The 24,741-nt window shown below is 35.1% G+C and overlaps 2 protein-coding genes across 12 annotated transcripts in view; one reads left to right on the top strand and one right to left on the bottom strand.

Annotated features, from left to right (window-relative positions):
• Positions 1-18,359, bottom strand: part of Cert1 (ceramide transporter 1) — a 110,267-nt gene extending 91,908 nt beyond the window's left edge. The window contains exons 1-2 of one of the 2 annotated variants that reach the window (XM_005328945.5): positions 17,966-18,359; positions 12,477-12,611 (exon numbers count right to left, since the gene is read on the bottom strand). In XM_005328945.5, the coding sequence (XP_005329002.3) occupies positions 12,477-12,611; positions 17,966-18,061 (231 nt within the window). In that variant the 5' untranslated portion in view covers positions 18,062-18,359. The remainder of the gene's footprint in view (positions 1-12,476; positions 12,612-17,965) is intronic. The other variant, XM_013360194.4, reaches the window with a different exon arrangement.
• Positions 18,340-24,741, top strand: part of Polk (DNA polymerase kappa) — a 65,061-nt gene continuing 58,659 nt past the window's right edge. For 2 of the 10 annotated variants that reach the window (XM_078043400.1, XM_021728851.3), the window contains exon 1: positions 18,686-18,942. The gene's annotated coding sequence lies outside the window, so the exon portion shown is untranslated. The other 8 variants (XM_078043377.1, XM_021728852.3, XM_005328944.5 and 5 more) reach the window with 8 other exon arrangements.

Here is a 24,741-nt window from a genome sequence, read left to right as displayed (position 1 = left end):
CACTGCTGGAACTAGTGATAAAAGTGGAATATAGACTGCAGGTTAGAAAAAGATATTACATAAAAATTTCTGAGGGACTGGGGTTGTGGCTCAGTGGTAGAATCTCGCCTAGCATGTGTGAGGCCCTAGGTTTGATCCTCAGGACTACATAAATACAATAAAGGTATTGTGTCAACTACAACTAAAAAAATACTTATTAGAAGAATTTCTGAATTTGATAATATGATTGCCTGAGAGAATACCTTTGCCTTTGGAAATTAAAACAGTATTAAGGGGGAAAAAAGGTTTGACATATACAATGTACTCTCAAACGACCTAGGAAAAAATAGGCATGGGTACTTGTATAGAGAAAGAAAATGATGAAAAAAAAAAATGTTGTGGTGTTAAAATATTGGTGAACAGGGGAATTATCTACATTATTCTTATACTTTTTCTATGAAATTATTTCAAAATTAAAAAATATATATATAAAGACACCATCAGTCAACTTTATTCCTTCTTTCTTCAAAACAGTTCTCTCTGAAAGCCAGCTGCTTAATTTCTCTTTATATCCCATTAATAAGGACAGCCAAAACTCATTAGACATTTGAGAAAAATCCAAGACTCACACTAAAAAAGGGAAACAAAGGAACTTTGAGGAAAGATTCAATGATTCAAGGATCACAAAATAAATTTATACACAAACTACCATGTGATACATCATGTACATTCACATAGGTGCACAAACACATACAATTCCAGCTACCCCTCTCCCCCATCTCTGGACTTTTACTTGTTGCTGCTTCTATTATCTTCTCTGAATATCTAAGAAACATCTCAACATAATCCAAACTTGTCAACCAATTTGCCTTCCCAAACCTCTTCTGTAGTCTTTCACATTTCTGTAAATGGTAACCATTTGCTTAGACCTAAATCATCTCATTCATTTTCTCATGCCCCATAAAGAATTCAGCAGTAAGTCTGAAATCCTTGTCAAAACTCAATGATACTTTTTTAATGACTGTATTGGAATAATATTTTGCATATACTGAATTTAATACAATAAAATTAATCTCCTTTTTAAAAAATGTGGCTACTAGAAAAATTTTAATTGCACATACATAATTCACATTATATTTCTATTGGACAGTGATAATCTAAAACATTCATTCATTCATCCATACAATCAAGCAACCACTACCCAAATATTTATAAGAATCAATGATTTGCCAAGCAGTATTTAAGATAGTAAGGATATAATGGTGAGGATGAACAGGCCTGGTCCCTAACTTTTGCTGAGCTTACAATAACTGAATAACCACAAAATAAATGTGAAACTTTAATTGTAATAAATCATACTTTAAAAAGGTAAATAATGTTAAGAAAGACTATAACAAAAGGATATATAATCATGTTCTCACTCATTTGTGGAAATTAAAAAGTTGTTTGTAGAAGAATGAAATAGAGTAGAGGCCAGAAAATTGGGGGGGGGGGGAACGAAAGTTAACTAAGGAAACACCCCCAGAGTAATTAGTTCTGTTTCTATAACACAGTAAAGTAATTTTTAGTTAAAACAATCTACCATACACTTCAAAATGATTAGAAGAGTACAATATTCCCAACACATAAAATAATTAATGTTTTATGAGATGGAAATGAGTATTACCCAGATTTGATTACTATACACTGTAAACATGTATGAAATTACCATAAGGTACCCCATAAAAAGATGTTTAAAATTATGCCTCAATAAAACAGAACAAAAGCATGTAACCAAGTCAGGAAGATGAGGGAAGGCTTTCAAGGAATACTTGAGTAAAGAGAGGAAGGATGAAAGTGAATGAAAAGAAGAAGAAAAGGAAGAACATTCCAGATAGCAAGAAAAGCACAATTGTAAAGATCTTGTGGCAAAGTAAGGAATAGGGTTGCTGGTGTAATATCAGCAACATAGGAAGCTAAGGAAAGAGGTTCATAAGATCAGCCTGGGCAACTTATCTGGGGATGAAGTTCAGTGGTAAAGCACTTCTGTGTTCATTCCCCAGTAACAACGGGCGGGGGGAGGGGATCTTGTGGCAGGAGAGAGTAAGCCTAGATAAAGACACTGAAACAAATATAGCATGATTAGAGGTAAGAAAATGAGAGGAGGCAGATGAGATTTAAGAGGAAGGCAATGGTCAGACAATACAAGACCTTGTAATATAGGAGAGTCTGAAGCTGAGAAGACAGAAATAATAAAACATTCTTTTTGTTTGTTTGTTTTTTAATCACTAGGCCAGATATCCTTTCACTTTAGAAGTTTAGATACTAACTCCTTCATCTTAAATTACTTAAAGATATCAATAACTTATGCAAACAAAACAAAATTCAAGTGCAACAAAAATGCTCTGTATAGTCCTATGCAGACCTTTGTAATGCAAGGTTCCTAAGAATTCAGAGAAAATCAGATGAAATCTTCAGACTCCTTTTCAGAGCAACGTTTTTTAAAGTATAAAACAAAACATAAAATTATAAAGGAAACCATTATGTAGAACTCGTAACAAAAAAGCTTTTAATGAGATATAATATGTAGGTTTAAATTAACAAATTAATATCTGGTAACCAGTAGTATTTTGAAATATCTGCAATATAAGTAATTCCATTTGACAACATTGGCAATTTTGAAAAAGTCACTAGTACTAACAATATTGCCATGATTTCTGCTATACTGATAAAGAAAATGTAAAATCTCATTGAGAATCAGTTAAAATAAACCCACTTATGGACTTCCTGAACTCAAATTGTATATCTAAGAAACATCTTTTAATCATAGATAGTAGTCTATGATTAAAAGTTCCCACAACACTTAACCAAATTATATTGTTAAATCATATGTATGTATGAATATGACAATAAATTCCTCTATTATATATACTTATAATAAAATTAAAATATGGAGAAAAAAAGTAGGTTCCCAAGGTTTGATTATAACCAGAGTATGAATTTTTAAAAATTATTTTTTAGCTGTTGACAGATCTTTATTTTATTTATTTATATATTTATATGTGGCACTGAGAATCGAACCCAGTGCCTTATACATGCTAGGCACAGGCTCTACCACCCCAGGCCTGAAGTATGAATTTTTAAAAAATACTATAAAATTCTCAGCAAATATACTCACTATAATTCTTCTAAAATTTAAAATTTTTATCAGTTAAACATAATTTTAAATGCTTTCTCTAAAGTCTCAATATTTAAAAGATTATTTGGATGGATATAAGATCCTTGGTTCACACTTTTGACTTTTAAAAAAAAATGCCTTGTTACCATCCGTTATCTTTGTAAAGTCAATTGCTAATCTAATTTCTCTGCTTTCATGATTAGTCCTTTTTACCTGAAGGTCTTAAGGATTTTATGTTTGAAATTTAATAGTTTTAGTATATCTTTTTTGGGGAGGTGGGGGGATACCAGGGATTGAACTCAGGGGCACGTGGCCACTGAGCCACATCCCCAGCCCTATTTTGTATTTTATTTGAATACAGGGTCTCACTGAGTTGCTTAGAGCCTTGCTTTTGCTGAGGCTGGCTTTGAACTTGTGATCCTCCTGCCTCAGACTCCTAAGCTGCTGGGATTATAGGCATGTGTCAATGTTCTTGGCTAGTATGTATCTTAATCATTCTGGGTGAGTTTGTCTGCTTTTCATCACTGTGACAAAATACCTGAGGTAATCAATCTAACTGAGGAAAGGCTTATTTTGGTTCATAGTTTCAGAGGTTTCAGTCCATGTTTAGTTAGAGTCACTACTTTTGGGCCTATGGTGAGACAAAGCATCATGGTGAGGAATACGTGTTGGAACAAAGCTGCTTATCTTATGGTAACTGGGAAACAAAAAGAGGAGGGGCCAGAATACCCATATTCCCTTCAAGGATACACCACTAATAACCCAACTTCTTTCCACTAGGCCCCACCTCCTAAAAGTTCCACCACCTCACAATAGCACCATTTCCTGAGTACCATGGTTTCATTTACTGAGATCCTGTCTCAAAAAAGCTTGGCCAGTACCAAGCTTTCAATACATGGGCCTTTGGAGAACACTCAATATCCATACTACAGCTCTGGGCTAATTTTCCCAAGTTATCTGGTGAACATTTTAAATGTATACATCCAATTCTTTCCCTGTTCCTAGAAAGTTTTCCTGGATTACAGTTTTAAATATTGTTTCATTAAATTTTTTCTTCTTCTTCTGTTATGCCAATAATATGAATATTATTCTTTCTTTACCTATCTTCCATTGTCACTAATTTCTTTTTGATTTTTTTTTTTACCTTACTTTCATTCTCTTAGTTGTTTACATCTTACTTCATTTCAATCTATTCTTCCTTCAATATCTGGTATTTTTTCTTCTTCATTTAATATAGATTTTTTTAAAAATATTTTTTAGTTTTCGGCAGACACAACATCTTTGTTTGTATGTGGTGCTGAGGATCGAACCCAGGTCGCACGCATGCCAGGCAAGCGCACTACCGCTTGAGCCACATCCCCAGCCCCTTAATATAGATTTTTTATTGTTATTTTCTTTCATTTTTTTTTCTTGAACAAATGCTTTTCATTTTCTCATGTTCTTTGGTAAGTTTATGTTCTTAATTTTGAATTTCTGATTCAAACTCATTTTTCATAACCTCAGTGGAAGTCTAATCCTATTTGAAGTATACACTAAGAGTTCTTTTGCTTCACAGTTATTTTTAGAGGAGAAGGGTAGAGGAATTTTCCTAAGTTGATGAAACTTTTCCCCCTGATTTTATATACAACTTCTTTATAAACTTTACTTTTCCTTTTATTATGTTTTTGTGGTTTGGGGCATTTTACAATACTGTAGTTCAATAACACCCTTTTCTGTCATCTGCTAAAGTATAGATGTTGAAAGCACAATTTTGTTTTGGTGGCAAGGAGAAGGTTGGAAGACTTCTGAGTTGTTTTTTTTTTTTTTTTAAAGGTACTTGTATTTTTTCCTTTTTCCTTTACTATCTATGTCCAAAGGACTCCTCATCTTTCTTTTCTCTCTCCCAGGTGCTATATATTTAGAAGACTGTCTCTCCAATTACATTTACTCCCTTATCAGACTCTATCCCTTAAGTGGCTACCTAGCCCTTAAAAGGGGCTCACATTACAGGGTATGGTGGTACATGCCTATGGTCCTAGTTACTTAGGAGGTCAAGGCAGGAGGATCACTAGTTCAAGGCCAGCCTGGGCAACTTAGTGAGAATTAAATGGTTCTTCAAGGTTTAATATGAAAAAACAACAGTATTTCCACCCCACTTTCACTTTCCTCTTCCCAGAAATAATCAGTTTCATCTTGTACCTGATAACTTGTAAAATACTTAGCACAATTCTTAATATATAATAGTTGCTCAGTCCTTTTTTGCTTTGTAAAAAAAAAATATATATATATAATGACAAAAAAGTTGAGGAGGGTCCTTATAGTGGTTCACTGAAACGTTGTGACTTAGGTTGGGCCCAGGAGGAGAAATAAGTTTTTTGACAAGGAAGAGAAAAAAGGCATTCCAGAAAATGGGGAAATGAATGGGCAAAATTAGCAAAGAATAGCAAGATACCAATCAAACAGCCAGGTTGACAAGCAAATGTTCATCTCTTCTTCTCATAACTCTTCCCATTTCTATGACAATTTTCCCTAAGTTTGACATTTTATATCCATTGTCTATTCAGACTGTCAGAACTAACAGCCTTTATGTATAAAGACTAGATTGATTTAGATGTCAGAGAAACTATCAAAGTCTAGAGAGTAAGCAGTTAAGAAAATGAGATGGTTTAAACCATTAGTCATGTCCATTCTTTATCTCAGCACAATTAATTTTACTGCTTTAGGAAAGTGGTTCTCAAATTTCAGTACACACCATAATTACCTGAACAGTTTGTTGAAGACAGGATCTGGACTCACACCCAGAGTTTCTAAATGCATTAAATCTGTGACAGGGACTGAGAATTTGTATTCCTTACCAAGTTCACAGCTTACACTGATGCTACTGCCCTAGAAACTTCACTTTGAGGACAATGACCTCTGAACACATTTTCTTTTTAATTTAATACTGCCTTGTTTTGATGAAGCCTATCCCCCAAAAGCTACCTGAAGAAAGATGCTTACGGATATATTTTAATTTTTTATGGAAAATTTCAAACATAATCAAAATTCAAGAACATGATAATAAACCCATTACCACTATTCAGCTTTTACAATTATTAACTGATGGTCATTCTTGTTTCATCTATATATCCAACAATTTACACCCTCCTAAGTGGATCACTTTGAAGCAACGTTAAGGCATATTATTTAATTTCTAGATAGCTGAGTATGTATCTCTAAAATGAGATATTTTCAAAAACCACAAAAGGTAAACTTTTGGGATCGTATTTTAAATGTTTTTATTCTATCCTGATACTTGCTTAGTAGTTTGGCTGGATACAGATTCAGTACTAAAAATAACTTTTCTTCAAAGAATGAAGGCACAGTTTATTGTATTTTAGCTTCCAGAGTTGTTCTTGAGAAATCTATGGTCATTTGGAATTCTTGTCCTTTGTTGTGATTTGCAAATCCTTACCCCGACCCCATTTTGGAAGCATGGTTATCTTTCTTCCTAAGTCTGGTTTCCCACAATCTGGCTTTAATGTGAGTCTTTTTTTCATCTATAATGCTGAGATTTCATTAGCCCTTTCAATGTAAAAACTTATGTCCTTTATTTTTGAAGGTTTCTAAACAGGTCTCAGTTTCTCAGATTAATTAACTCATTTAGCACTTGTCCATCTGCTTTCAGCTTCTACAATGTTGTCTTTTGTTGTATCCTCTCCTGTAGTCTTCTCTGTCTTTGGGGGTTTAAAACTTTTTAACCCCTCAACTATTATTTTCATGGGGTAAGAGAAAAAAAGATGCATCTTTACCTGGGTGAATTTCCTAATGTCTTTAAAGCTAAATGAAAACACTTTAAAACAGCACTGCTTTATGAAATTGCGTCAATGTGTAAGTTTGCAGGACTCTCTACCCAAACCTCTCTCTTATCCTTAAGACATTATCACTTTAGAGATGACTTAATTTCTGGATGAGGTAGCTGGTCATAGCTTCTTAAGTTCTTGATTCATTATGATCAATTTATAAGGGATCTATTTTTTTTTCAAATGATGATTCCTCATTAGTGGGAAAGAATATTTTTAAAAGAAATAATTGTTGGATAAGTGTATATTCTCTAACTTGGAGACCAAGAAAATATCTTAGCTTTCTTTGTAAGTCATGGTTTTCTTTCTTCAATGTAGAAATGACAAAGGTCAAGTCTACACAGCACTTACTCCAAAGAAAAAGCTCAATGATAATGCCAGTTTCTTTGGTAAATTCAATAAATGATGAGTTATCAGCAGGTAACTTTACAGCTTTGTCACTTTAATTAAACAAAAGAAGACAGGTGAGGTGGCACATGTATGTAATCCATGTGTACTCCCAGCTACTCAGGAGGCTGAGGCAGGAGGATTGCCAAATTTGTGGCTAGCCTGGGCAACCCAGTGAAATCCTGTCTCAAAATAAAAATAAAAGGCACTAGGGATTTAATTCAGTGGTAGAATGCCCCTAAGTGCCTTCCTTAGTACCCCCCCCCAACAAAGACTACATAGAAAGCATATAAAGATATATTTTTACATATAAATAATATATTATACAATACATTATATAATAGTATATATTTATATATATTTAACATTGTGAAACAGAACTACTTGGTGGAAGAAAATCTAAAGAAAATGTATGATATCTTTTCAAAAACTACATGCCACGTATCCTGGCTCTAATGAGTCAACTCCATCTTTGACCTCCCTTTGATGAAGCCAGCTTCTTCTATCCTTTTTTTTAAAAAAAAAAAAAAAAAACAAAAAAAAACAGGTTTTATTTTCAATACAAATATTTCACAAAATAAAGAAATTCTGAGTCTACTATGTGCCAAGAATTGTACAAAGCAAAATGTTATTTCTTTTAATCACATAGTCATTCCATACTTGGATTTTATCTCCCACTTTAATCAATTACAGAAGCTGAAGCTCACAGAAATTTAGTAATTTGTCTTAAGTTACCTTTTGGCCATTAAAAAATATAGTCAAGATCTGCACCCAGGTTGGACTTCACAGCCCATGCATAATATTTCAAGTACTTTATAAATTAATATAAAATGCTAAATTGAAAAAATAGTAACAACTGATGTTTGTGAAGCTTAAAAGACCTTTAGAAAAACAATAAACTTCGTGCTAACTAATTCAAGTAGGCAAATCTTGAAGATAAAATGTATCCCTCTTTTTAAGAAAACTAGAATGCTAAAACACAGATATTTAACAGATTACAGAGATTTAACAGAAGGCATTAACAGTAAGCCTCAAATTTTAAAAAGCTGCTTTATATCATATTCATGCAAGTTCTACACAAAATAAAATGCAATGTATATGCAATTTTCCTATCCTCATGGCATGTAATAAAATAATACCAGATGGGAACAGAAGACTTGGGTTCTAGTCTTAATTGATAATTTGTGTTATGGGTTGGGTTGAACTATGTCCCTTCAAATTCATATGTTCCAGTCCCAATATCTAGTACTGCAGAATGTGACTTTATTTGGAAATAGAATCATGCAGATATAATTTGGATGAGGTCACACTGGAATAGGGTAGGCCCTTAATCTGACTTTTGTCCTATACAAGAAGGGGCTATCTGGATACAGATACACACAAAGGGAGAATGACCCTGAGAATGTGAGCACAAAAATCGCAGAGAATGGAGTGATACATATGCAAGCCAAGGAATCCTAAAGATTGCCAGAAAACCACCAGAGACAGGAATGAAACAGGTTCTCCCCCCCCAGCCAACAAATGCTCACACTGTGATCAGGACTTTTGGCATCCAGAAGTGTGAAGCAATAAGTTTCTGTTGTTTAAGCCCACCTAGCATGTTATGGTGGTCCTAGAAAACAAATTCATTTTGTAATTGTAATTTTCCAATAAGTTATTTCAACATTCTGTATTCCACATTTCAATAGGTATCTTTTTTTATTCTAAGACCTCTTTCCAAATACTTTAAATATTTTCTACATTCATAATATTTGAGTTCTATTATTTGAATTAAAGTCATATTATCAAAAGAAGGAAGACATTATTTCCAAATGGGAGAGTTGATATTACTAGTCTCTTAAGGCATAAATCTTACTAGAATTAAGATTCTAATTTCCTTAAAAATTCACTGGCAAGGAACCAGGCACTAGTAGTCCCAGGTATATGAGAAGCTGAGGTGGGAGCACCATTTAAGACCAGAAGTTCAAGACCATCCTGGGCAACATAGTGAGATCCCATGTCAAAAATAAATAAATATCTTCCTCTCTTTCTTTAGTTATCACTAAGGCAGTTCAATATAGCAAAATTACATACTTGATAGAAGGCCTATTTCTCAAATTTTTCATTCATCTAGAGTTCCTTGTATAATGACTACTTATGGTACTAATCATCTTTGGTGATATCTATTTTGCTGATCATTTCTAGAGCATCATTTCTGAAAATTCTATATTAAAAAAGTTTATACCTAATTATTCTTTGTGTGGCACTTCTAAAATCTGTTTATTTTATATAGTTCTCTTCAATTTTGAACATTCCTTTCCTTGCTTTTACATCTCCATTGATCTCTTATAATTTTGTCAGGATCTTTCAACTTCCTCTTGCAATCACTATTTAAGAGTTATTCGGCTTGATAGGGGAGGTTATTTGGTTTAATGTTTTGTTTTAATCTATTTTTACTACCTCTCAGGTTTCCTTCTGAAAATAATAAAACGTTAAATGTCACATTTCCCTATAACTCAAACTATAATAAGAATAATATAAATTCCACTCATTTGATAATTTTAAAAGGTCTACAAGATTATTAGTTGTATGAAGTCAGATGTCTAAAATAAGAACTGGGACTACAGAACTTGGGTAAGCCAATACTAAAGACACTACTGTTTCCATTACACCAAAACTCTACACTTACTCCAAAAGACATCTAATTTCAGTAAATGCAAATAAATAAATTCTTATATCTTCACAAATAGATAATTAGTAGTTTAAGGAAGTGCCTGATGAAATATTAGCAATGTAATTTTAAAGGAAGAAGGCATATGAAAACTAAATAAACAGAAGAAATTAAGAAAAACCTACAATACACATTTTATGTGATGAAAGTGACATTTCAAATGGAGGATTGTGAATTATTCAATTAATGGTATTAGGATACAGGGTTAGTCATTTGAAAAAGAAAAGCTACAACTTACACATTTCTCAAACTAAAATAACTTCAATAGAAATTAAAATTCATATGTAAACTCTAGATGAAAGTGTAGCTACATTTATACAGAGATACAATCTTTGAGGAGAAAAACCTATGTGAACATAACCAGATATAGGAAAAGGTTAATAAAAATTTTTAAGAGGCCTTAAAAAAAAAACTAAACAAACTATAAAACAAGCAAAGGAGAATCAGATAAATGACAACAGAGGGAAAAAAATCCGCAATAAATATGACAAATATCATATAAAGGGCTTCTACAAATTAATAAGGAAAAAAAACAAACAGAAAAAAAGAGGAACAAGCAACTGGAAGTAGAAAAATTATAAGCGGGCTATAAACATATGTGAAATTTTTCAAGTTCACTAGTAAAATATGCAATTTAAAATAATAAGACACCATTTTGAACTAACAGTTTGACAAAGTCAACTTTCTTAATACTTGAGGGAATGGGGAAACACATGTACTCATACACTATTGGTAGGAGCCAAAAGTGCTATACTTTTGACAGAACACTTGACAATAACTAAAATTTTGAAGTGTATGTTTGATCCAATCATGTTTATATTAAAAAAAAAAAAGAGAGAGAGAGCATCTCAAAGTCAATGTCAAATAGGGAAGAGGCAAATAAGTAAGATAAAAGGCATCCACAAAATTCAACAGAATGTAGTAGTTACATCTAAGTGTATTGGAAGAAAACAAAGGCAGAAAAAAAAATGAAGGCTATAAACAAATAAATGTTGTTGGGCTGGGATTGTGGCTTAGCGGTAGATTGCTGGCCTAGCATATGTAGGGTGCTCTGGGTTTGATCCTCAGCACCACATAAAAATAAAATGAAGATATTGTGTCCAACTAAAACTAAAAAGAAAAACAAATAAATGTTGTATAGGCACATAAATGTTCAGGAAGAATGATAAGAAATTCACCTTCGGTTGTTTCTTGAGTATAAAAACAACTAAGTACTAAGGAAGATAAATGTTTACTTTTTAACTTTTATCATATAACAGTCAAAATAAATACTGGTGCTTTGGGTTCAAAATATTTCTTTAAAACTGTCTCTAGAATGAGTAGAATTTGTTTCCTTATTAACAGTTTCAAACAATACCTGTTTATCCAACTTGACTGACATTCACCCAAACTTTTGTTTTAAAATTGAACATATAATTGGAGCAGAATGTAATAAAAACAGAAAAATACAGTAAGATTTTCCTTAAATACATAATAATATATAAATCAGATTTAGACAGTAACAAATATAGAGTATACCTTTTTCTTTTATGAGCAATAGAAATTTTATCAAAAGAAAATGTGACTTTGAATGGGTCAATAAAACCAGTATTTTTATTTTAGCATACTCATTTTTAGATTTTAACTATAACAGCTCCCTTAACTCATCTCCATTTAACTGTCCTGTCTTAGTCAACACTGTTGTTTTTGCTCTTTATTAAATATGTCCATGGCATGCTGACCACCTAAACTAATAAGATATATCTACTATAATAAGGCACTTCTGATGCCAGTAGGTAAATTATATGGTTAAAAAGTCAATTGTTCATTCCTGAATCTGTTTTTGCCAGTAAACTTGGTATAGTCCTTATGAGACATGAATTAAGAGTATAAAAAGAAAGGGCTGTTTCTATGTAAACTAAGTTGAAAAAGTTGTTAAAGGTGACATAACCGCAAATAAGGAAAATCATAAAAATCCCCAAAGAGCTTATACTTAGGGTCTTTAAAAAGTATCTTTAAACTTTTGTTCCATTTTAGAGAGATCAAAGCTGAAAACTGCAGATCATGCATATGGATACAGTAAACACAGGAACAACTTCTCTCAACTCCATAACAAGATAGCAAATGACTATATATATTTTAAGTTAAAAATTTTAAATAAGATTGTATATGTTTTTATGATTTCCCTGATTTCATTTTTTAAATAAACTACAAAGTAACTGTCCCTGTCTCATCAGTTGGTAAAAACTACATGTCTATACAAAATAACAGTATGTAGTAATAAACATTCAAAAATAACTTTATGGGAAAAAGTATTAGAATGCAATATGCTCCACAAAGGCAAGGATCTTTATTTTCTTAAGAGATATATACCAGATGTATACCTAGATTAGCTACTGGTATATAGAAGACACTTAACGAATACTTAAAGAACAGAACTTACCGTGATCACAGCCTTGCTAAGACAGATGGATCCCCTGCATCCATATTCAGTTTCATCCTCAGATTTGTAGTAACTCAAAGTATTGTTTTTCAAAACTACCCAACGATCCTGCCACCCATGAATGTAGTTTGTCCACTGGGGTGGTTGGGGAAAGAAAGGAGACAGGGAAGAAAAAAGTCAGTATTTTAGAAATCCAAACTTTTTGAAAAAGCAATCTAATTTTAAAATCAAAATGTGAAAAGTCTTAACTCAACAAGCATGATTTTGAAAAGTAGAGATTTTATAGACTGTCTAATGATTTTCAGTAGTCTTTATAATATTTTAAATAAATAAATAAATAAATAAGAAATACAATATAGCATTTTTAATAACCTCGAAACTTTGAAGAAAATCAAAGCAGGAATTTGGCTAAGAATTCTGCTTCGTAGTCCCTGGCTCCTGCCACCTGTGTGACATTTAAATTGTTCTGTCATAATTAGTATACTCAATAAAAAATAAATAAGTTCAGTTAGTCTCTCCTATATCAAATATTGCATAGTCTTCCAAATCAACAGTAGTATGGTGCCAATCATTGCCAAAATTCTATTTTTGTTGTAAATTATTTTCATATGAAAATTTATGATGGTCCTAACTACATCAAAACTAAATACTAAATCATTAATCTTTAGTAAGTATACATCAACTTTAATTTTTCCCCTACAGAACTCAATACTACATATTGAAATGATTAATTCACTTTTCAAGTTTCCTTGAGGATGTATTTTTTTAAACCCAGAAGTAAAAATACAAACATAAAATTGGATGTCACAAACATACTAGGATTATCATTCTCTAAAACTGTACTTAAAAAGTGACTTCTGTGTTACTAAAGTCTTGATGTAGTGAAGATTACAACCAATAAACTGACAAAAGTAGAAATATAACCTTTATGAGAATATTAATTTCACATTTTTATTTATTCTCCAAGGATTTAAGTATAAACAATCCCCAAACTATCTGCTAATTCCAAAAACTAATTCAAAATGGATTGTTAAAATGTATAAACTGGCTCAAGCTTTTTAACCATTGAAAAACCTTTGTTTTCCTATTCCCTAATTCAGCATGTTGAGAGTGGCTCAACTCTTAAATCTTCTAAGCTCCATTATTCTAACCTCTCACTGAGAACTCACCCATACTCTTTTTCTATGGGCTCCCTAATTGTTTTCTTATTTCTGCTTGTGACTTACTACCATTAGTTACGAACTTGATTAAGCAAAACTGAACTTACCTCCTCCCTATAAAGTGTTTTTCCTTCTTATGTTCCTACTATCCTGACTGCTTTTGCTACTTCTACAGTTATACAGACTCAAAGCTGGATCAAGATTAGTATATAACATGAAGAAAGTGGTGGATATAGGATTAAACAGACTCACCTACTTTACTACATGTGTAAATAGAGTTTTAACACTCACTTGACTTTTGTAAGCTTGTTTCTTTGCCTGTTTATCACTGAATAACATAATGAAAATGCCTAGCATAGTTAAAGAAGATACTCAATACGACTGATCTGTCTCACTCCTTACAGAGCTCACCAATAAATCCTATCAATCTTTCCTTCATATTAAACCTTTAAATTTTCCTCCTCTTTCCAATTTTCCTATCAAATTACCAAGTTCCTGGATTACTGAGAAAGGTTTAATAATCTCACCTCTTCTATTATCTTCTGCTTTTCATAACTTACCATAATCTTATTTACTTATTAAGCATATTTGTTTACTTTTCTTATATAGTCATCTTATTAAGAATGCAGCTCCAAAACTCACATGAACAACTTCCACTGCATAATATACAGACAAATTAGATCTTGTTTCCCATTACTACCCATCATGAGGCTAGTTACTATGTGACTGTGGTCAAATTATGTACTTACCCTCTCATGTGTTGGTTTCTCTGTCAGTTCTATCTCAGAGTAAAGATTAAGCAAGAATAGACTAAGAACAGTGCCAGGCATGTACTATTTTCTCAGTTTGAGGCAGAGTTATGCATAGCTAATGAAGCTTAACCTTCAATGTCTCTCACAGGTCAGATCCTATCCAAAGTGACAGATGAGGCCCCAGCAATTGTGTCTCTATAATTTTGTATTATTTTTCTTATAGAGGAACCAACAGATTATATAAGGTTTAGGACTATTTTAGCTAGTAGATGTTAGCTGCTTTTATTACACCTGGAAGGCAGGTTTCTGCTTTGTTCTCATAATGTTTATTTCCTCCCTTTCCCTTTTTATACAGACAAGATAATATGCTAGACCTGCAGAATAATCAGGAATCCTGTCACCAACAGTCTAGCAAGCATAAATTCAGAAGAAAATATATTTAGTGTAAGAAATCAGTAGCCAGGCATGAGGTACACACCTGCAAATCCAGCAACTGAAATAGAAAAATTCCAGGCTGAATCAGGAGGATCACAAATTCAGTAAATTCAGGAAAACCTAGGCAGTTTGGCAAGACCCTATCTCAAAAAGTAAAAAGGGCCATGGATGTGGCAGAGTGTTCTTGGGCTCAATCACTAGTACTAGGTGAGTTGGGTGTCAAAATCAAGTTTCAGTCAAAATGCTATGGGAGCTGGCCCAGGTGGTGCATGCCTATAATCTCGGTGACTTGGGAAGGTGAAGCAGGAGGATGGAAAGTTGGAGGCCAGTCTCAGCATCTTAACAAGACCCTGTTCTCAAAATAAAAAATAAAAAAGACCGGAAATGTAGCTCAGTGGTAAAGTACCCCTAGATTCCATCCCACCTCCTCTTCCCAGATTGCTATGGGATTTGAAGGAAAGGAGATCTTAAATAAATAATTGGTGAAGTAAGAAAAAGCTTTATGGAAAGGATGAAGGAACTCAGAACAGTTTTGATATAATTTATTTTATCCAGGCTTAGTTGCTTTTAAGTCCTACAAAGGCAAAAGTCTTTTCCCAACCATGATCCACCCTGGTATTTGTAATTACCACACAGAATTATTGTGTATCCATTATTTCAGGAACTTAACTCTCTTGAGAAGTGATTTTGAAAGAATGTATGCTTTGTAGATATTTCATGTATTTCAGATTATCATATAGAAGAAAAAAATTGGACTGGCATATTTTTAATATAAATTATACACACACATCCATTCCAGATCCACTCCATAACAGAGGAGGAAAAAAAAGTAGTTTTTAAAAACTAGTTAAAAAACCTATTTATAGTCTCAATTCAAAGAAGAGATACAAAGATCTAACTCTTTTTTAAATTATCAGGTAAGCACAAATGGTTTGAAATACATAACATGTACTTTAAACTTAAAAATATGTAACATTCCTGGTATATGTATTTAACATAAAACAATCTTGATGGAGCTCAGTGGAGTGCTTGCCTAGTTAGCATGTGCAAAGCTCTAGAACTGCCAAACAAAACATCAAGAATTAAAAACTTAAGAGAAAACAAGCCTAGCATGGTGGCTCAGACCTGAAATCCCAGTGACTCAGGAGGCTGAGACAGGAGGATCACAAGTTCAAAGCCTGCTTCAGCAAAAGCAAGGTGCTAAGCAACTCAGTCAGACCCTGTCTCTAAATAAAATACAAAATAGGGCTGGGGATGTGGTTTAATGCCGAGTTCAATCCTGGTAACCAAAAAAACCCAAAAAAACAAAACCCAAAAAACAAAAAACTTACAGAAAAATTTACATATAACCATAAATTGTTAAATTTCAGGGAAATTTCCTTCTTAGCTCTTAACAAGAATAATACCAATAACTTTATTCCTGTTGATTCTATATATGCAGCCACAAACTTGAAGTTATTTCCTTTTCCGCAGTAGTCAAATAGTGTATTTCTACACACTTAAAACACCAAAGAGATAGTCTTCCATCTTTTGATCTACAGTATACCTACTACCTTATCATGCATACAGTGAATACTTAGAGCACATGACTTTTTTCCATCAGCCACTCTGCTCCCCAAACTTTCCACAAGTGATTATCAATAGATCAAAAGTACAGCATGAAAAAAAAAGTACAGTGTGTTTTATAAAGCACTTAATATCACAATACTAATGTGGCAGTTCACTTCTCATATAAGTGAAAAGTGATGAAACTGAGAATTGCTAAGAAGCAAAGAACTCATTTCGTAACTACCTTCATATGACAATGTATACATATTGTGCAGTGTGTTCAATACAGATGACTAAATTATAGGATTTTTTTAATTTGAAGAAACCCTGGAGATCTTCACTTTATTGAAAACATCCCAATGAAATTCCAAGAGCAATCCCAGTATCAACTGACACGCCATAATTTTTCTGCTATACAAATAAAAGCTAACACTTGTAAGCTGTACATCTGACAAACTCATGCCTTTCCTAGGTCTTTATTATTAGCCTTCTAAAGACATTATAAAGGCCTATTATGAAACAATTCCACAAATGATGTCCAAATGATTCTAATATAAATACTGGAAGCAGAGTGATTTCTTAATAGCCAAGGTTGCACATGACATGGTATCTTATGACCAGCTTGTTGAAGGACTGGCCCCAGCTCCCACTCTCCAAGTTAACTCTAGCTCCAGCCTTTTCTAAAAGTTTAACAGAAAGGGAAGTCAAAAAGACCATGCAAGCACCCATAACAAAAACTTAAAAAGAAAAAAGTACTATCAAAAGATCACCCACCTTCAGCCTTATAACAGGTGACTATTTCCCTTGCTAAAATCTTGAAAAGGAACTTTTCAAAATACATAAAAACTAAGATATCTTTTCCTTACCCTGGAAACATTACTGCAAAAATATTTTATTATTAAGTAATGTTCTTCCTGGACTAAAAATCGGTCTCTGACAAGTTCCAAATAATATTTCTTATACTCATCACGTGCTAATTCAATAGCTCTTTTCTGAACTAGAGTAAGGGGTAAAGGGGAAAGTATAAAAATGCTCCACAATCACATCTCTCCCTGCATTTAAGATTACGACCACCTAATAGTTTACCATCTTAGATTTCAGGACTATAAAAGGAGTCAATTGGGCTTGTCAAAAGCCATGTCAACGAGCCCCCAACCCTATTCGGCCGTGCACCCCCAGACTAATCTCCTTTGAAAGGTCCGATGTGAACCGCCCCCACGCCCACTAGTACGGACGCCACCGTTGCCCAACCCAGATTCCTAAACCCCGGACAGCTGCCGCCCCGGGTCCCAAGTCACGGTACACATCTCGCTTCCTAAACTAGATCCCAGCTTAATATATGCTTTCTCTGGTCCCCGGCAGCTACTGACAAGCCCCTGGACGGACGAAGAAGACCTCTCTCCACACTCCACCCTTAGCCCAGGCACTCCTGCGGCACTACACAGCCCCGCACCGGGCACATTCCGCAGCCCCCGCCCCGGGACGGTCCATGATATCTCCTGCCCAGCCCCACCCCACACTCAGAGGCTCGGCTCTCCTAGCCTCGCAGCAGGTGAGTCTGGGCAGCTGGCCCTAGAACCCGCGAGTTGCTCACCTTGCTGAGAACCCCGCAGCGCTCCACAGGCGGCCCGGACTCCGTCTCCGGGTCCTCCTCCGATCCCGAAGAGTTCCAGCTCTGGTTATCCGACATGGAGGCGCGACAGCCAAGCAGGAGACCGGCCCCCGCTCCGTGAGCTGCGCCGGAGGAGGCGCCCAGTCCCGGGGTTGAAGGGTCGGGGGATGCCGAAGCGAAGAGTGCGGGTGGGGAAAGGAGATGGGACGAAGTCCACCAGCCTCCACGACGCCGTAGCCGCCGCGCCTGACACCGAGCGGACCGGGGAAGGAGGACGAGCGGCGAAGGAAGCCTGCCCTTCCAGCCGTCAGCCGCCGCCGCCACCGTTGCTGTGACTCCTGCGCTGCGCCGGGCGCCGCTACCCGAACTCGTCCCTCTTGATGCCAACCTCAGTCAGGGAAGGAAAAAGGGAGGAAGAAGGGAAGAGAAAAATCCAGCTGCAGAGACCTGGGTCCACTCACACCTCCGCTACCGCCGCCATCTTCCTGCCTGGCCCACTATTTACCCTCCCCTCCCCTCACCACTCCCCTCCCCTCCGTCCTCCCATTCTCCCCCTATTACCCGCCCCGTACCCCTCCCGACGTCTGACGCCACACGCCAAGGGCTTGAGATTCCCCTCACCGAAGCGTCCTACCTCCGGCCTTCGCGGGTGACTATGGGTAGAAAGGTAGGAGGGGCAGAGAGTGGAGAGGGCGGAATAGGGTCACCGCCGAGCTGCATTCTGGGAAGGGTGCTGCTTGTACTGTCGCGCAGCCTCCTGGGAGTTGTAGTCACGATCCTAGTCAAGTGGTGAGTGTCTTGCGCCAGGAAGGCTTGTCGCCTTGGGAACCGTCAAAAGGTAGATGCGCTTCGTTTGACAGTAGCGTGGCTGACCCCCTGACCTCGCTTCTCTGTCCCTACCTAACGTGTTTATGACGAACCCTGCGGTCTTGCGGGTCAGGAGGTGAGATAACTCTCCGGTAAGGATGTCGGGGTTACCTTCTATGGCGGCTTAGGGGCAAGCCAGGAACCTACTGAGGCTTGCCTGGGCAGGAATGTACCGGACGCCTTCTAGCATGGGCTAGCAGGGCGGGATTTGTGACCTCTCTAGTGACAGGGATTCCTCTCCACATCCACTCAGCTCACTTCCCCGCCGCGTCTAAAGAAAACAACCATCACTATTAAAATCTCGATCTTCGATCTTGCCCTTTGTAAGTTAGACGTTTCCCGCCTTTAAAAGAAGAATTTCTTCATTCCCTCTCACAAATAATTGTGAGGTTTCTTTGCACGGTTAGATTTCTAGAATTTATTTTGTAGGAAATAATTTTGAGATTGTCAGAGAATAAATGACATTGGAAGAATTTTTAAGTAAAATTAAAACTTTAAGCAATAGTCTGGAGTTTGCTCTTAATTGAAAATGATTATCTTTCTGAGACCTATATGAACCATCTGTACTTATTTCCGCTCCCTGAAAGGTAGATAAGGTTGTAGTAGAAATTTTCTAGTATAAGAAAAACCAAAGTGGTATTGTTTTATTGAATAATAAGGGATTGGCAATAGAAGAGTATGTTTTTAATGCTGGAATTGGTGATAAGAGAAATTGAAGATCTAACATGTACATTATAAGTTGACTTTTACTGTGAGATCTTTAACTTCATAGCTACAGTTCTTTCCTCTAGTTAACTACTTTTATATCATATTGATTTTCACATAATTGCCAATAAAAAATTCTTATTAAACCATGGGTTTTAATTTTCTCTCCACAGTGGATGGGAAGATAAGGGTAAATTTTGAGTTTAAGGGAAAAGACCCAGTGGCTGAAAATGCCTCTTTTTTAGTGGAGACAAGACAACTTCACTGGGATTTTCAGGAAAAAATGGAATGATGGGAAATGTCTGTGAGAAGTACCTGTGATATCTTTTCATATCTCCAGATTGACTCTTCTAGATGCTAAATTTTCAGTAAGTCAGCTATAAATTGTTTTCCCATTGTGAAATCATGATAGTGTGTAATTGAAAGCCATTCAAATGAATTAAGCCATAAGAGGTAAAGCTTTTGAAAATACTTTGTCAACATCCTAAAACATAATCCCAAGGTTGTCATTCAAAAAGGAGAAAACTCCATTAGCACATTTTCTGTCTTTATTGAATTACAAAAAGTATATTTTTATAATGCTGAATTAAGTTTTGCTTTGCCTGTGATTGCCAAATTATGGTGATATTTCTAATTTCTGAATTTTTAAGCCTTCAGTTTTAAGATCATTACTCTTAAGTAAATGTGAATTGAGAAATTCATAAAGCAATTTAGAATTATGGGAGCATAGTATATGTTTGCTTTTAAATTGAGTTTTGTCTTGTATTTTATACCTTTCTAACTTGTGTGTGATTGTAATCACCAGCTCTTGGATCACTAAGGTGCCTACTAAGTGTGAAATCGCATTATTTTATTTACTATTAATGTGAGAGAAATTATCTTTAAAAAAAGTTTTTGCTGCATTGTTCCTTTTACTTTTAGGATTAAAATATTTTTAAATACAGGAAAAATTTTGTGTCATTAGAATGTCACATGAGAGGTTGAGGTTTACTTCATTACTGTTATTTGAAATAAATTAAAAAGCAAGAATAAAATACGTGAATTTTCTTTATTCATTGATCAGAATAACTTTTAAGTTTTCTGCCTTAGGACTTTCCCCAACCCTTTATTAATTTCCTAAATTTTCTTTTTACTAAGTTAATTTAGAACTTAAATTCACCTGGAATTTATTTTAGTATATGTAATGAGGTAGGAAATTAGTTTTTAAAGATGGCTATTTGTCCCAACACTTTGTTGAACAATCTGTTGTACCTTTATACATTTATGAAATGAAGAATCTCTTTATCTGGACCTGTTTCTGGACTCCTTTCTTTTTTTATTGATCTATTTATCTCTACCTGTGTTAATGTCATACTAATTTAATTATTTATTAACTTTATATTATTTTCATATATATAGTAGCAAAATTCCCCTGATTTTTTTTCTTTTTTTAATATTTATTTTTTAGTTGTAGTTGGACACAATACCTTTATTTCACTTATTTACTTTTATGTGGTGCTGAGGATCGAACTCAGGGTCTCGCACCTGCGAGGCAAGCGCTCTACTGCTGAGCCACAACCCCAGCCCTTCTTTTTTATTTATATATTTTTTCTATCTTCCAGACAAATTTTAGATTAGTTTGTCAAATTGCATGAAAAATTGTGTTGAGATTTGGATTGAGAATGCACTTTTTTTTTTTTTTAGGAAGAAATGACCTTTCAATATTATTTGCATTGGCTAGATACTTTAAATATGTGATATGACTTATTCCTTAAAAATCATATAAGGTGGAGTAGAGTTGTAGCTCAGTGGTAGAGCCTTTGCCTGCTGAGGGCCATTACCAAGTAGGAATGACGCATCGAAATTTCCTTGCCAAGCGTACCCCATGCTGCTTAGAGGACATTTGATGGAACATTGCATGCATGCTTTAATAAGGTGACCTTGCTCAAGGACCAAGGCGGATCTGGGTTTAGAGCTGATCAGGTTTGAGGAAGTAACCGGCTCCTTGAGTTTAAGGCGTTGCCAGTTTAAGATAATGGGTTTTAGGGAAGTTGGAAGTTGAAGATTATTGCTGGGATTAGGGTGTTCCTGCTGCTTGTTCCCATTGAGTTCTCGTGAGATTAAAATGGGATTGGGAGAGAGCCTTGTGGAGTAGGTGGTTGGTGCGGGAGACAGGAGAACGCGTTTGCCCCTGGACCTGTGTGGAGGTGGTGTGAGAGCTGGAATAAAGAATTGCTGTTTGAACCTACAAAGCTGTGAGTGCCTCGTGATTCTGGTGCCAAGCCGAGACATTGGCCTTGGCATTTGCCTGACATGTGTGAGGCACTGGGTTCGATTCTCAGCACCACATATAAATAAATAAAATAAAGGTCCATTGACAACTAGAAAAAAAAAATAAGGCGATGTGTTAGCTTTCTATCACTGCAACAACATATCTGAGAGAACCAACATAATATAACCAATATAAATGAGGCAATGTTTATTTTGGCTCACAGTTTCAGAGGATTCCTCCTTTATGTTGATTGTTTGGCCCTATTGCTTTAGGCATGTGTACAGAGTCCTTGGTGGAGCTCTGTTCACTTCAGGGTATCTATAAAGCAAAGAAAGAGGGGGAGGGGCCAGGGTCCCAACATCCCCTTCAAGGACACTACCCACTGACCTAACTTCATTCCACTGAGTCCCACCTCCTTATGATTCCACTACCTCCTAATAGCTCCAGATGCTGGCAACCAAGTCTGGCATATAGGCCTTTGGGGGACAACTAAGATCAAAACCATAATAGGTAAGGTTTGTTTGTCCCATTTTGAGGATGAAACCAAAGCTCAGAGAGGCTAAGTAACTTAGTGTCACATGGCTTCTAAGTGGCAGAATTAAGATTTGAACTCAAGTCAAACTGATTTAAAAGATCATACATTGTTTTGAACAACCAATAAAAAAAATAATAAAATAAAAAAAATTTAAAAAGATCATACATACTAGGTTGGGGATGTAGCTCATTGGTAGAGTTCTTGCCCAGCATGCACAAGGCTCTAGGATCAATTGCCAGCACCATTAAAAAAAAAAAAAAAATACATGCCCTTTTCTGTGCTTCAGAATACCTCTAAAAGTGGGAGAAATTGTGTAAATAAGTAATGCATTCTGTAGATAAGTGCACCCTAGCAATGATGGTCTTAATTCAGCTAATGTTTTTAAAATCTTTCATTTGCCTCGCCCTTAAAATTTTGCTGTCTTTTTTAACTCCAATATCAATTCTGTAGAATTTATTATTTCTATTCTATTTCTAATATTTCAGATGACTAAACCAAATTATAGGAAAATTAAATAGCTAGGCAAGTATTTTACCACTGAGCTACATACAGCCCAGTCCTATGCCTATTTTTAGTCTATACTTCAATCTGTTTTTCCACCTCAGTATCCCAAGAAACCCCTAATCCTACTTCCATTTTTCTGTCCTTTATCTTGGTCTCAAATTTAGACTTCTTTTTTGGTAGTACTGGGGATTGAACACTCTAGCCAAGTGCTAAGCTACATCTCCAGCTCTTTTTTAAAATTTTATTTTGCAATTTGAAATTGCCCAAGCTGGCTTTGAATTTGTAATCTTCCTGCCTCTTCCTTGAAGTAGCTGGGGTCATAGCCTTGTTCCACATATCTGGCTTGATGTCCTTTTTTCATATCTCACTATTATATTTTTATCTTCAACTAAGGGCAATTGATTATGATTTGGAATGGTTAATAGTAATATTAAGCCAGGTTATCCCTTTTATTGAGATGAATATTTAAGTAGGTACTGCCAGTGTTTACCTTGCTTACTTTTTCTTTTTATTTGGGATCATCCATATTCCTTTTAAATTAATTTTTATGGATTCTTATATTAATATGAATTATTTCTCTGTTATGCTGTACTTCCTTGCCTTATTCTTTTACTTTGTTCCTAAAGGTGACTTTAGGTATCTGTCTTAGACTACTTTATGTGTTAATTTTTATTACTTAACTCAACAAGGACAGCATTATTTTGGGAGTGGAAGGGAAGAGGTGGATGTGATATTCATTGATAACTTAATACACTGGGTGTAGTAACTTAGGGATATGTCATATCCATAGAAAGTTCTAACATTCAAGTATATTAGACAGTGATTTCAAAAGTGGAATTTCAAAGGACATGTGGATTACCCTTTTATCCTTTTTCACAAAAGAGAGCCATGCCAGGCATATTTCAAACAAATATTCTTTCTTATGGTTGAATAAAATTGAAAGTGTTTTTTATTATATATGTTCAGTTTTTTAGAATAAAATTTGTTGGGGAAAGTTGAGTATTTCATAAATTTGGTTTTTTTTACTTTATTTATTTTTATGTGATACTAAGAATCAAACCAGGTGCTTCACATGTGCTAGGCAAGTGCTATTCCACTGAGCCACAACCCCAGCCCAATAGTTCATAGATTTCACTAGAACTATAAAAATTCCTTCAATCTAAAAAGTATACGTTGTACATTAATAATACTTGAACAACCATATTAGTGTTACTCTTAGCACATACACATTTCTTTCTTTTATTTATTTTTGGTCACACTTTTGATTCTTTATATTTGAACTTCTTTTCCTGTGTGGAGAAATTCCTTTGTTGATCAGTATTTTAAAGTTATGCCATATAAAGCAGTGTGATATTTTTAGCTAGAATCCACAAGATACTTATTTTGTAAAGATGTTTTGCTTTTTGTCCCTAGTCCATTCATTGTTTCACTTTTATTATAATTTCAAATCCTCTTATTCTTAGACAAGTTTAAAAACATTTTTAAAATATTTTTTTAGTGGTAGGTGGTTGTATTTTATTTGTTTATTTTTATGTGGTGCCGGAATTGATCCAGAGCCTCATATATGCTAGGCAAGCGCTCTACCACTGAGCCACAATCACCCCTTAAAAAGATTTTTGTGGAACATAAATGTTACTATGGTGATACAGTTTATAAAAATACAGTTTTGTTTTTATCCCTACTTAAGATGTTTATTAAGATGCTATTTGATATTCCTGACAAGTGTTGTAAAAATGAAATGCATATGTAATCCCAGTGGCTCAGGAGGCTGAGACAGGAGATTGTGAGTTCAGAGCCAGCAAAAGCAAGGCTCTAAACAACTCAGTGAGACCCTGTCTATAAATAAAATACAAAATAAGGCTTGGGATGTGGCTCAGTGGTTGAGTGTCCCTGAGT

This window comes from Ictidomys tridecemlineatus, chromosome 1 (assembly GCF_052094955.1).
Source record: "Ictidomys tridecemlineatus isolate mIctTri1 chromosome 1, mIctTri1.hap1, whole genome shotgun sequence".
In the NCBI taxonomy this organism is placed as follows: Eukaryota; Metazoa; Chordata; class Mammalia; order Rodentia; family Sciuridae; genus Ictidomys; species Ictidomys tridecemlineatus.
This window is presented reverse-complemented; position numbering and strand designations above follow the sequence as displayed.